Source organism: Leucoraja erinacea, chromosome 4 (assembly GCF_028641065.1).
Source record: "Leucoraja erinacea ecotype New England chromosome 4, Leri_hhj_1, whole genome shotgun sequence".
Lineage (NCBI taxonomy): Eukaryota > Metazoa > Chordata > Chondrichthyes > Rajiformes > Rajidae > Leucoraja > Leucoraja erinaceus.
The window spans coordinates 53,932,963-53,946,796 of record NC_073380.1 but is presented as its reverse complement, the minus strand read 5'-3'; the positions used below and the strand labels follow the sequence as shown (position 1 = coordinate 53,946,796).

The window sequence follows — 13,834 nt, the reverse complement described above, 5'->3', positions numbered from 1 at the left end:
TTCCTGGATATCCATGCGTCTATCTGAAAACCACTCTGGTATCTCCGGTTTGCTCCCACATCCCAAAGGCGTACTGGTTTGTAAGTTACTTGGCTTGATATAATTATAAACTGTCCCTAATGTGTATAGGATTGTGTTAGTGTGTGGGGATCGCTGGTCGGTATGGACACAGTGGGCTGAATGGCCTGTTTTCACACTGTATCTCTCAACTCTGCTGTACAATGTGAGCTGCTTGTGTGAACAGTTTGTTTCTGGTTTACCTTAACCCTCCTTAGCTTGCTGAGTGCTCGAAAAACCACTTAATCTGAGATAACAAACTTGTTTGAAGTGATTTTTTTAAAAAGTGAACTTTTGTTATAGAAAGATACAGCATGGAAACGGGTCCTTCAGCCCAACAAGCCCACACAGACTAGAGATCACCCGTTCACAACTAGTTCTATGATATTCCACTTTCACATCCACTCCCTACACACTAGGGGCAAGTTGATTTACAAACCCGCCTGCCTTTGAGATGTGGGTCTCTGGTGCTGTAAGGCAGCAACTCTGCTGCTGCACCACTGTGTCACCCTTTCACTTCCTCCACTGATGCTGCCTGGCCCGCTGAGTTACTCCAGCACTTTGCGTCTATTTTTGGTATAAACTAGCATCTGCGGCCACTTGCGTTTAGGCCTCCCCTTTGTTTGATGGCAGCGTAAAAGTTTCTCCCCACAAATGAGAGGAATCGATCGGGTAGATGCACAGTCTTGCCTGGAGATGGGGAATTGAGAACCAATAGTTTTAAGGTGAAGGGGGATAGATTTAATAGGATTTGAGGGATAAATATTTCACGCAAAAGCTGTGTGAACTGAGCTGCCAAAGGAAGTAGTTGAGGCAGGGACTATCACAACGTTTAAGAAATGTTTAGACAGGTACATGGATGGGACAGGTTTAGAGGGATATGGGCCAAAGGCAGACAGGTGGGACTGATGTAGATGGGACATGTTGGTCGGAGTGGGCAAGTTGGGCTGAACGGCCTGTTTCCGCACTGTATGACTCTGACCATCCCCCGCTGCGGTGAGTTCTCTCTAACATGAAGCTAACCCTCTCTGCTGCTCCGCAGGTATCCCTCCAGCGAGCGGGACGGGCACGCTGCAGATTGTGCTGCTGGATGACAACGACAACGCCCCCCAGGTCTCTCCACAGGAGGTGTCCATCTGCGAGAGGCCCGAACCCAACGCCATCAACATCACCGCCATCGACCTCGACATCGAACCCAACACTGGCCCCTTCGTCTTCGAGCTGCCCGCCACGCCCGAGGACGTGCGACGCAACTGGACCATAACCCGTCTCAACGGTGAGGGCGCGCGGCGCGTCCAACTCCCGCCTCAATGACTCTGATCCCAAAGCCCTTTGAGACGGAGAAGTGTTAGTCAGAGTTGGTTTATTGTCACGTGTACCGAGGTACAGTCAAAAGCTAATCAGTCAGAGGAAGAGACTACACATGATTACAATTGAGCCGTCCACCATGTACAGACACGGGGTAAAGGAAATAACGTTTAGTGCAAGATAGAGTCCAGTAAATTTCTCCCTGTGGGTGGGTCTGAAAGTTGGTCTTGGCATCATGTTGGGCACAGACATTGTGGGCCGAAGCGCCTGTTCCTGTCTTGTGCTGTTCTATGTAAAAACAAGGATGCAGATGCTGGTTTGTACAGTAACTCAGCGAGTCAGGCAGCATCTCTGGAAAACATGGTCTGAAGTCTAAAGAAGAGTCCCAACCTGAAAGGTCACCTATCCATGTTCTCCAGAGATGCTGCCTGACCTGCTGAGTTAATCCTGTTCTTTCCGGACTGTACTTTGTTTGACTGATTTCACTGACTGGAATACCAGTTCCCACCGTTATGAAGGTGCCTAACTCATCGATTCATAGTCGTACTGTGGAAACAGGCCCCTTGGCCCACCTTGCCCACACCAAACAACACACCCCATCTGCACCCGTCCCATCTGCCTGCTTTTGGCCCATATCCCTCTGAACCTATCCTATCCATGTACCTGTCTAAATGTTTCTTAAACTTTGTGATGGTACCTGCCTCAACTCCCTTCTCCGACAGCTCGTTTCATACACCCACCACCCTTTGTGCAAAAACGTTATCACGCAGAGTCCCTATTAAATCTTTCGCCCCTCACCTTAAACCTATGTCCTCTGGTTCTCGATTCCTCCACTCTGGGCAAAAGACTTGATCGTTTCCGCACAATATCTCTGAACTAAACTAATCTATATTCAACGCTTGCTCTCTCTTCCAACATGCAGGAGATTATGCCCAGCTGAGCCTGAAGATCGGGATGCTGGACGATGGCATCTATGAGATTCCCATCACGATAATAGACTCTGGGAACCCTCCTCTCTCCGCCACCTCTGTGCTGCTTATCAAAGTCTGTCCGTGCAACGAAAACGGGGACTGCACTTCAGCGGAGGCGATTGTCGCTGCGGGTCTGGGTACTGGAGCCATCATCGCCATCCTGCTGTGCATCATTATCTTGCTGAGTGAGTTCCCATTCGTCTATTATCCCCACGTGCACCGAGGTACAGTGAAACGCTTTTCTCTTGCGTGCTATCCAGTCAGCGGAAAGACCAAGGTTCATGAACTCCCAACTTCTATTCTCCATGCTCTGACTGATGAAGGCCTACGTACCGAAAACCTTCTTGACCATCCGATCTATCTGTGACGCCACTTTCAAGGAACCATGTACCTGCCTTCATAGACCCCTCTGGTCTACTATGCTCCCCAGAGCCCTGCCATTCACTGTGAAAGTCTTGCCCTGGTTTGACTTCCCAAAATGCAACACCTTGCACGTATCTGTATTAAACTTCAACCATTCAACTCGGATGCACAACTGACCAGGATCCTGCTGCAATTTTCTGATCACCTTCTTCAGGTTCATAAGGTCGAGGAGCAGAATTAGGCCGTTCGGCCCATCATGTTTACTTTGCTGTTCAATCATGGCTGATCCATCTTTCCCTCTCAACCCCATTCTCCTGCCTTTGCCTCATGACCGCTGACACCTATACTAATCTAGAATCTATCAATCGCCACCTCAAAAATATCTACTCTTGGCCTCCACAGCCTTCTGTTCATGATTGCAATTAGGCCACCCACAGCGTACAGATACACGATAAAGGGAATAACGTTTGGTGCAAGATAAATCCAGTGAAGCAACTCCGATTAAAGCAACTCCGAGGGTCTCCAATGAGGTAGATGGGAGGTCAGTACTGCTCTCTAGTTGTTGGTAGGATGGGTTGGTAGGATGGATCATGTTGGGTAGAAATTGCCCCTGAATCTGGAGGTGTGCGTTATCACTCTTCTCCCAGTGTGCATAGGGGAGAAGAGGGAGTGACCCTGGTGAGACTGGTCCTTGATTATGCTGGTGGCCTTGCCAAGGCAGCATGAAGTGTAGATTGGCTGGTTTGTAAATTGGCAGATGGCACCAAGATTGCTGAGTTGCAGACTGTGTGGTCTGTGACCTGTGGAGTTCATCGAGGATTTATGCCGTTTGTAAATTATAAAAATGGCTATTATAGGGTGGCAGTAATAGAGTTACTGCCTCAATAGCGCCACAGACTCTGGTTCAATCCAGACTACGGATGCTGTCTGAATGGAGTTAGTACGTTCTTCCCGTGACCGCGTGGGTTTTCTCCAGGTGTTCCCGTTTCCTCGCACACTCCAAAAGACGTGCGGGTTTGTAGGTTAATTGATTTTGGTAAAATTGTAAATTGTCCCTAGTGCGTAGGATAGTGCTTGCGTCGCTGGTCGGCACGGACACGCTGGGCCGAAGGGCCTGTTTCCACGCTCCATCTCTAAAGTCTAATGTAAAAGTCCAAAGACTTGGACATAAATATAGACAGGGAGGATTGTAGGTTTGCAACCCACACTGAGATTGCTGGGTTCACGCACTCACTGTGTGGTCTGTGGCCTGTGACTGTGGGTTCATTACGTTCCCCCCTGGGCCCTCTACGATAAGTACAAAAGTGCAACAATTATGGAGTAAGAATAGTGGAATTCATAAAAACAGTCGTCACGTTTCTGGTGTCAACAAAGGTTCAGAGTTTGTAAGAGGGCAGTCTTATCTTGACCTTAAAGGCCCGTTATCCTGGCCGCACCGATGTTCTCCTCCGACCACCACTATCTTGAAACGAAGGCAATGTTTGTGTCGAAAACAGAGCCACGTTAAACTGGTCTCATCTGCCATATCCCTCCATTCCATGCATGTCCATGTGCCTATCTAAAAGCCTCTTAAATGCCACGATCGTATCTGCCTCCACCACCAACCCTGGCAGCACCCTCACCACCCTCTTTATAAAAATTTTAAAAAAGGAACCTGCCCCGCACATCCCTCTCTCACCTTCTAGCTCTGCCCTCTGCTGTTTGACATGTCTAGCCCAGTTTTGTCTTTGATTGTGTCTCTACTAATTTTATATACTTCTATTGTCTCATCTCAACTGTTGTCATGCTGAGTTTCACTGTTTGTGTCCACTCGTTATCACCTTCTCCACAGCCAACAATGGACCATTGTGGGCTCCACCTTTCCTTGATCATCGTTGCTGGCTTTGATTTTTTCCTTTTGCATATCTTTTATTTATTTGTTCTTTGTACCTTTTCATGTCTCTTGTTTCCCTTTTCCCCAACACAGTCTGAAGAAGGGTTGCGACCCGAGACATCACCTATTCCTTTTCTCCTGAGAAACTGCCTGATCCACTGAATTACTCCAGCTTTTTATGTCTATCTTGCCGGTAAACTTCTTCTGCACCTACTCCAAAGCCGCCATTTCCTTCCTGCAATGAGGTGACCGGAACTGCACACAATACTCCTAATGTGGCCTAAATTAAGACCTATAAAGCTGCACCATGACCTCCTGATTAATGCCAGTCTTCATACGTTCATAGGTGATAGGAGCACATGATAGAGAGTTCATGTTCATAAGTTCTAGGGGCAGAATTAGGCCATTCGGCCGATCAACACTACTCCGCCATTCAATCATGGATGATCGATCTTTCCCTCAACCCCATTCTCCTGCCTTGTCCCCATAATCCCCAACACCCTTACTAATCGAGAATCTATCTTATCTGCCTTAAAAATATCCATTGACTTGCCCTCCACAGCCGTCTGTGGCAATGACTTCCAAAGAATCACCACCCTCTGACCAATGAAATTCCACCTCATCTCCTTCCTAAAGGAACGTCCTTTTATCCTGAGACTGTGACCTCTGTTCCTAAATTCTCCCACTAGTGGAAACATCCTCTCCACATCCACTCTATCCAAGCCTTTCACTATTTGGTAAGTTTTAATGAGCCCCCCCCCCCCTCTTATTCTTCTAAACTCCAGCGAGGACAGGCCCGGTGCCGTTAACTGCTGATCATATGTTGCCACTCATTCCTGGGATCATTGTGGTAAACCTCTCGTCTTCCTTGCTCCTCCCTAGTCCTGGTCTTGCTCTTTGTGATTTGGATGAAGCGCCGTGACAAGGAGCGTCAGGCCAAACAGCTGCTCATCGACCCAGAGGACGACGTGCGTGATAACATCCTCAAGTACGACGAGGAAGGCGGCGGAGAAGAGGACCAGGTGAGCGAGAGGGGGGGGGATTTGACCCTTCCCACTGTCCCACCCACTCAGCATGCACACCCGCCATCAACTCTGGCACCGTCCACTCGCTAGAGACCCAGCTTCCATCCCGACCTCGGCCGCTGCCTGTGTGGAGTTTGTCGACCATCGGTCACCCGTTCACACTAGTTTTGTTATCCCACATTCTCATCCACTCCCTACACGCTGGGGGCAATTCACAGAAGGCCAATTAAGATCATGTGATAGGAGCAGAATTTGGCCATTCGGCCCATATACTCCGCCATTCAATCATGGCTGATCTATCTCTCCCTCCTAACCCCATTCTCCTGCCTTCATAACCTCTGACACCTATAATTAGCTTACAAACCCGCATGTCTTTGGGATGTGGGAAACCCACATGGTCACAGGGAAAACGTACATAGATCACGCGTTGTCTGGATCGAGCTGGGGGCTCTGGCACTGTGAGGCAACGGCTCCACGCGCTGTGCAATTGTGCTGCCCTGTATAAGAACCCATCTACACTGTTCTTGGAAAAAGCGCTATTGGAATATGGTGGCGTAGCCGTAGAGTTGCTGCCTCACAGCGCCAGACACCCGGGTTTGATCCTGCTTACGGGTGCTGTCTGTACGGAGTTTGTACCTTCTCCCCGTGACCATATACCACCAGATAACAATTACAGGGATACTGATCCTGGATACGGGTGCTGCTGGGGTTTGTACTTCTCCCCGTGTCACTGTGAGGCAACGGCCATCTCGGCCCTACGTCCTGTGAACTTTTTTGCCCTTAGTCCCTGCCTACTATACCATAACCCCATCCCTTCTCACTATGCCTATCCAATTTATTTTTAAATGCGCCATTGCCTCCACCACTTCCACGGGGAGCTCATTAGCCACTCTCTGAGTAAAGAAGTTCCCCCTCATATTAGCGCTAAACTTCTGTCCCTTAATTCTGACCCCATGTCCTCTTGTTTGAATCCTGCTATTCGGGTGCTTGTCAACTCTGTATCCCTCTCATGATTTTAAAGACCTCTATCAAGTCCCCCTTAACCTCCGCTCCAGAGAATTAACTTATTCAACCTATCTCGTAACTTATTCCCAGGAACATTCTAGTAAATCTCAGTTGACATCCTTCCTATAGGGCGACCCAAAATACATACTGATTTGGTCTCACCAATGCCTGTACAATTTTAACATTCCCAGCTTCTATACTCAATGCTCTGATTTAAAAGGCTAGTCCAAAAGCCTGTACTGGTACATGAGATTACCTTCAAGGAACCATGGGTTTTTTTTGTTCAACTGTATGCATAATTCCCTACCATTTACCATGTGCCTCCCTCATGGCCATGTGACCTCTGAGTTTCCACTCGCATTCAAGGAGTTATTTGTAGGTTAATTGGCTTCTGTAAATTGTCCCTCATGTGTAAATTGTCCCCTGTACTGGTAAATGAAATGGAGATGGGGTTTTTTTGACACACCCCGTGCATAAGATGTGCCTCTCATGGCGACCTACCTCTGTGTCCACAGGATTACGACCTGAGCCAACTCCAGCAGCCCGACACGATGGAGCCCGACTCCATAAAGCCCATGGGCATCCGCCGTGTGGACGAGAGACCCATCCACGCCGAGCCTCAGTACCCCGTACGCTCGGCTGCCCCCCATCCTGGCGACATCGGGGACTTCATCAACGAGGTACGTCTCAGGAGGTCATACGGAATAGGAGTAGAATTAGGCCATTCGGCCCGTCAAGTCTACTCCGCCATTCAATCGTGGCTGATCTATCTCTCCCTCTTAACCCCATTCTCCTGCCTTCTCCCTGTAACCTCTGACATCTGCACTGACCTCCGACACCTGTACAGGTCAAGAAGAGACAACAGGCCGCAGACGCTGCCACTTTGAGTTAAAAATGACCCAGACCACCGGATGGGGTCAGCAGGTCGAGCAGCGTCTGTGGAGGGAAGTGTGCAGGCGAGTTGTGGGGTGGGGCGGGGCGGCACACAGTGGCGCAACGAGAGAGCTGCTGCCTTACAGCGCCAGAAGATTAGACATAGAGCAGTACAGCACAGCAACAAGCCTATCAGCCCGCCGTGACCATGCCGAACATGATGCCAAGCGCTAGGTGGCACAGTGGTAGAGCTGCTTCTTCACAGCGACAGAGATCCAGGATCTATACTGACTACGGGTGCTGTCTGTGTGGAGTTTGTACGTTCTCCCTGTGACTTGCGTGGGTTCCCTCCGGGTGCCCGGGTTCCCTGCCACACTCTAAAGAGGTATAGGTTTGTAGGTTAATTGGCGTCTGTAAATTGTCCCTCGTGTGTAGGATAGTGCTGGTGTACAGGGTGATCGATCGCTGGGTGGTCGGTGCTGACTCAGTGGACAGAAAGGCCCGTTTCCCCGCTGTATCTCTAAACGTGTTGTAATACATCTCCGTATACCTCTCATGGCCACTGAAGTCATTAATTGCATTAATTTGGTAATGATTACTGATTTTACAGCTTACATTTAAGCATCACGCATATAAATTACATAATTCACTTTGGAATTCCAGTAAATTACAGGTATAACCGTGGAGAAAGAGTTCAGCAGTTAATAAAATAGCACAAAATATACTGGAGATAGACACTGTGCTGAGATAACTCAGCGGGTCAGGCAGCATCTCTGGGGAACGTGGAGAGTTGGGACCCTTTTTCAGGTTAATGGGCAGAGAGGAGGAGCAGGGCAAGTGATAGAGGCCCCAGATGGGCAGTAATTTATTGTATTAGTACACGTCCACCACGGATTTTCCGGCACTCTTGGTTCTGGAGCCTTGCCGGATTATCCGATTGGCCGCGCCAACAGATGGAATGCAAAGTTGGCTCTGGGAACAGATCTGCAGTCTCCGGCTGGGCTGGGCCAATCAGCCGTGGAAGTCCCAATGACGTCCAGGTTGTCTAGCCTAGGCGCCATGGTTTTGCGGGGACCTCCGGGGGGGATTAAAGGAAGTGCTGGACCACCAGTTGGCGTAAAATAAGTGGTGGTCCTGTATTTTATATTTTGTTACAAAACACTGGATCAACAGGGGACACAAGGTACTGGGCGGCACTGTGACCATGTGTGCTTTCTCCGGCGCTCCAGTTTCCTCCCAAATCCCAAAGATGTACAGGCCTGTAGGCTAATTGGCCTCTGTAAATTGTCCCTAGTGTGTAGTGTTGTCAGGCAACTGAACCATCCTACCAACAACTAGAGAGCAGACCAATCTACACATTGGAGACCCTTGGACTATCTTTGATCGGACTTTACTGGACTTTATCATGCACTAAATATTATTCCCATTATCATGTGTTGACGAGCAGATTATGATTGGACATACAATATGGAAACGGGCCCTTTGGCTCACCATGCCGACCATCGATCACCTGTTCTCACTAGTTCCTTGTTATACAATTTTCTCATCCACTCCCTGCACACTAGGGCCAATTAACCCAGAAACCTGCACGTCTTTGGGACGTGTGAAGAAACCGGAGCATCCGGAGGAAACCCATGCGGTCGCAGGGAGAACGTGCAAACTCCACACAGACAGCACCGAGGTCAGGATCAAACCTGGGTCTCCTAAATGCCACTATGGTACCTGCCTCCACCACCCCTGAACAATGTTGGGACAGCAAGATTGTCGAAACGGCCAATACGTATACGAGCAGATTATGGCGCTGTGAGGGCTCTTCTGGGTCACCATGCCGCCACATCACCTCCTCACTAGTTCAGTTAACATCTTGGTGAAGCATGGAATCATAGAGCACGGAAACAGGCCCTTCAGCCCTACGCATCCATAAGATCAAGATGCCCCATCTAAGTTAGTTCCAATGCCCACTATTGGGCCAGTTCCCTCGAAACAAATATCACTGGAAGAGTGATATGGAGGCCTGGACAGACTGGATGTGGAGAGGAAAGAGTTTCGTTGTAAATGCATTTCGTTGTCTCTGTACTGTACACTGACAATGACAATTAAAATTGAATCTGAATCTGAATCTGAGTTCCACTAGTGGGAGAGTCTAGGACTAGAGGGCGCAGCCTCAGGATAAAAGGACTTATCTTTTTAAAGGAGGAATTTCTCTAGTCAGGGGGTGGAGAATCCGTGGAATTCATTGCCACAGACGGTTTTGGAGGCCGAGACAATGGGTATTTTTAAGGTGGAGATTGGCTGATTCTTGATTAGTAAGGGGGAGAGGGGTTATGGGGAAAAGGTTAGGAGAATGAGGTGTAAAGGGAAAGAGATCAGTTATGGTTGAATGGCGGAGTACACTTGGGCCAAATGGCCTAATGCCGCTCCAAGAACCTATGAACCTTTTCCTCGACCTTTCCTATCCATCCTGGTGTGAATTGTCAGCGCCCTTTATGTGGCGACTATTTGTATACCTTGGGTACACAAGCAAAGAATTTCACTGTGACTTGTCACATGGGACAATAAAGCATTCATTCATTCATGGAAGTCATATTGGATACTGAGTGGGGAGCGAGCAGGGATGTACATGATGTATTTTTAATAGACGAATATCTATTTCTTAAATCCAGTAGCCATCCACAAAAATTATGCTGTCTGATCCATTAGACAGCAGCTCTAATCCCATTATCAAAGGCCAGATTTATTTTAAAGAATGCAAATATTATATCGATGTATCCACTCAGTTCCTTGTTTGATCAAGTTAAATAAATTGTAGGGAACACATTAGCCAGATGGTAACCTCGCGTCAGCAGTGTGTTTTGAGATTATGATTGAAAGAATTGAGTGGAGGTCTGTGCAGGGTGGGTGTTAATAATTGAATGATACTGTTATAAAGCTAGCGGGGGGCGGGGGGCAGGGGGGAGGGTAGAGTTGCTGCTTCACAGTACCAGAGACGCAGGTTCGATCCTGACTTCTGGACTTTAAAGACACAATGCCCTTCAGCCCACCAAGTCCGTGCTGATCAGCGAGTGTCCTGTACACTAACACCATCCTACGCACTAGGGGCAATTTGCAATTTGCCGAAACGATCCCACACGAGTGTGGGAGAATACTGGAGCACCCGGAGAAAGCCCACACGGTCAATGGGAGAATGTCCAAACTCTGTACAGACGTCACCTATAGTCAGGATTGAACCCCTTGTCTCCAGCACTGTAAGGCAGCAACTCTACCCGCTGCGCCACTTTGCCACCCTAGGCCTTTGGGTTCCATGTTCTACTTGTGACCGTTGCTCCCGATTCTCCGGTTTCCTCCCACACTCAAAAGACGTGTGAGATTGTAGGCTAATTAGCTTTGGTGAAATTGTAAATTGTCCCTACTTTCTAAAGGTATGTCCTTTAATTCTGAGGCTGGACTCTGATCTCTGATCACAGACTCTCCCACTAATTGAAACAGCCTCTCCACATTCGCTCTATCCAAGCTTTTCACTATTCGGTTTCAATGTGGTTCCCCCTCCCTCATTCTTCTAAACTCCAGCGAGTAGCGGTTCAGTGCTGTCAAACGCTGCTCATATATTAACCCACTCACCCCCAGGATCCTTTACAAAGGAGATGAGGATGAATTTCTTTCGTCAGAGGGTGGCGAATCTGTGGAATTCATTGTCACAATTTGCTGTTGGGGCCGGCCCAGTCAATACATATTTTTAAGATGTAGATTGATAGATTCTTGATTAGCACAGGTGTCAGAGGTTATGAGGAGAAGGCAGGAGAATGGGGTTGAGATTGAATGGCGGAGTAGAGTTGACGAGCCGGATGGCCTAATTCGGCTCCTATCACTTATGAATTTCCGTTCAAACATTGTAGTGCACCCCCAGGATCCGTTTGTCAAATATGAGATGAGGTAGTTACAAAACCTTGAATCTTTCTGCCCTCAGCCAGGCTGGTTTTGAATCTTTGTGGAATTCACTTGTCACGCAATTTCAGCTGTTGGGGCCGCACAGCCCAGTCAATGCATTTTTTTTTTAAGATGTAGATTGATATCCCAAAAGGTATTATTAGTTTTATAGGCCTCGATAATCTTGATTAGCAGCCCCAGGTGTCATAGGCAAACAATTATATGACCTTATTTTTACATTAAATGGGCAATATATAACCCTATATATCAAATGGGCTCATTTTGGTTTTTATATCCCGCAGATTTTTCTCGGAAGGGCACTAATCCAGCGCTATGTCAACGTTCTAAACCAGCGCGTTCCACATGAACCCACTAGAAAGCCGATTTAAATGGGCATTTATTTACAGCAATTGAACACTAAATTCCTTCCATTTGGCCTATGAATTAATGTAAATTAGATATAAAAAACATGTTATATTGTAGTGAATAATCTTGGACACATAGTATTTAAAAATGTTAATCTTCTCCTTAAGAAATGGCCTGTTGACGAAACGTTTTGTGTCCATTGAAAATCATAGGGAACAAGATGCTAATTTCCGAGTATGACCATGTCATAACTTTTTTAATACTTGAGATTCAAACGTGAATTTGGTGTCAATTTAAACTTATTGTTATGCTTTATCTGATGGGATAAATTGCAGACTGATTTTTTAAATCTCAAAATTTTGTAACATTGCTACATGTTCTAATCTTGCGTTCAAACGTTGCAGGGTCTGAAGGCGGCTGACAACGACCCCACCGCACCGCCCTACGACTCGCTGCTGGTGTTTGACTATGAGGGCAGTGGCTCGATGGCAGGCTCCTTGAGTTCCCTCAACTCCACCAGCTCTGGAGGAGACCAGGACTACGACTACCTGAATGACTGGGGCCCACGGTTTAGGAAGCTGGCAGACATGTACGGAGGAGGCAGCGATCTCTAAGGAGCCCTCGAGCGACGAGCGAGCAAACCAACCAACGAACCCCCAAACCCCACCACCCCCACCCACCCTGCCCTGGAACTAAACATGGCCGACCGTGAACTCTTTTAAACCGATCTGTGCGACAGACCATACATGCACATCACCCTCACTGGACAAAAGCCTAGGCTTTAACTCTCTCTAGTCAATTCTAACCGCCGCCTGTCAAAAGCTTTGGTGTAACTTGCGTAAAGGGCGTCGCGGGATGATCGGTCAATCAAAGCTGTTTTATAGAGAGAAAATAATTGATTATGAGAACTCTTTGTCACGTTTGAACTTCAACGTACAGAAGCACTGGGATTTTGTGCCTTTTTGTACACTTCTCGATCTGAATCTTTAAGTTTAACAATAACTGTGACCCTTTTTTTCTTTCTCGAAGTGGTTATCTCTTTTTTTTTTTTTTCTCCTCCCCGCGACCCCAGGCAAAGCGGAGGGGTTGGGGTTGGGGTGGGGAGGAAATGCGGTTAGAAATCGATACACAAGTTAGAAAATGGTGAGCTGTTCTCTGCTTTCAGTATGAAGAAAGATACCATGGACACCAAATTTCATACACTTTTTGTCTATTCTTTTCTTTTTTTTTTTAAAAACACAGCTATTCGTACATCAAACACTGGTTTCCATAGTTGGGCAGTGGAATAACTTTCTGAATTTGTGATACCGCGCAGCCTTAATCTCATCTTCCCTAAGATGGAAGGGGAGGGGGGGGCGGGGGGGGGGGGGGAACGATGAAGGAGAAATTTACACTTGGGTGGAAAGGGTTGCTCTTAAAACGTCACCCCCTCCTCCCTTTCCCACCTTCTCGACCCCTCCCCCAAAGCCATGAACTGATTACTGAACTTTCTGTTCTGGTTGTGCTTTTTTTTGTTAAATCCGCTATATAAAACAAACATGTACATAATATTAAGAGCTGTAGTCGACGACATCTTCTGAACAAGTTTGGGAAGAAAAATTTCAAAAAAGGACAAAAAAAAAATTGAGCAAGACATTTTTTTTTGTTGCATGTTTACCCTCACCCTCCCCCCCCCCCCCCCCCAGCCCATCCCCAGCCCATCCCCCTCCCACTCCACCCCAGCCCATCCCCCTCCCACTCCACTTTCCCCTTCTTCCTCTCCCAGATTCTGGGTCAAGTACCGATGGGGTATGGAAGCTTCTGGAGAGATTGATTTGAGCCGTTGGTAGACCATGACAATGATGACATTTTTTTTCCTTTGTAATTCTTAACTAGCACAAACGTTTTACATAATTTGTACCAAAAAGCAAGGACGGGGTAGGGGGAGAGATGGATTAATGAGACTGTTGAAACCAAGAGGGAGAAGTGATGGTGTTTCACTGTGCACCAGAGAGAGAGAGAGATACAGAGAGAGAGATCTTCCCTCTGCCCCCCCGAAGTAAATTAAAGGCTACTTTTTTGAATTTTTT

General features: G+C 47.5%; 1 protein-coding gene across 1 annotated transcript in view; it reads left to right on the top strand.

Annotated features, from left to right (window-relative positions):
• LOC129696423 (cadherin-2-like) overlaps positions 1-12,994 on the top strand; it is a 107,512-nt gene extending 94,518 nt beyond the window's left edge. The window contains exons 12-16 of the mRNA XM_055634304.1: positions 1,100-1,333; positions 2,288-2,521; positions 5,455-5,594; positions 7,118-7,282; positions 12,170-12,994. Coding sequence (XP_055490279.1) covers positions 1,100-1,333; positions 2,288-2,521; positions 5,455-5,594; positions 7,118-7,282; positions 12,170-12,379 — 983 coding nt within the window. The 3' untranslated portion in view covers positions 12,380-12,994. The remainder of the gene's footprint in view (positions 1-1,099; positions 1,334-2,287; positions 2,522-5,454; positions 5,595-7,117; positions 7,283-12,169) is intronic.
• The last annotated feature ends 840 nt before the right edge of the window (positions 12,995-13,834 follow it).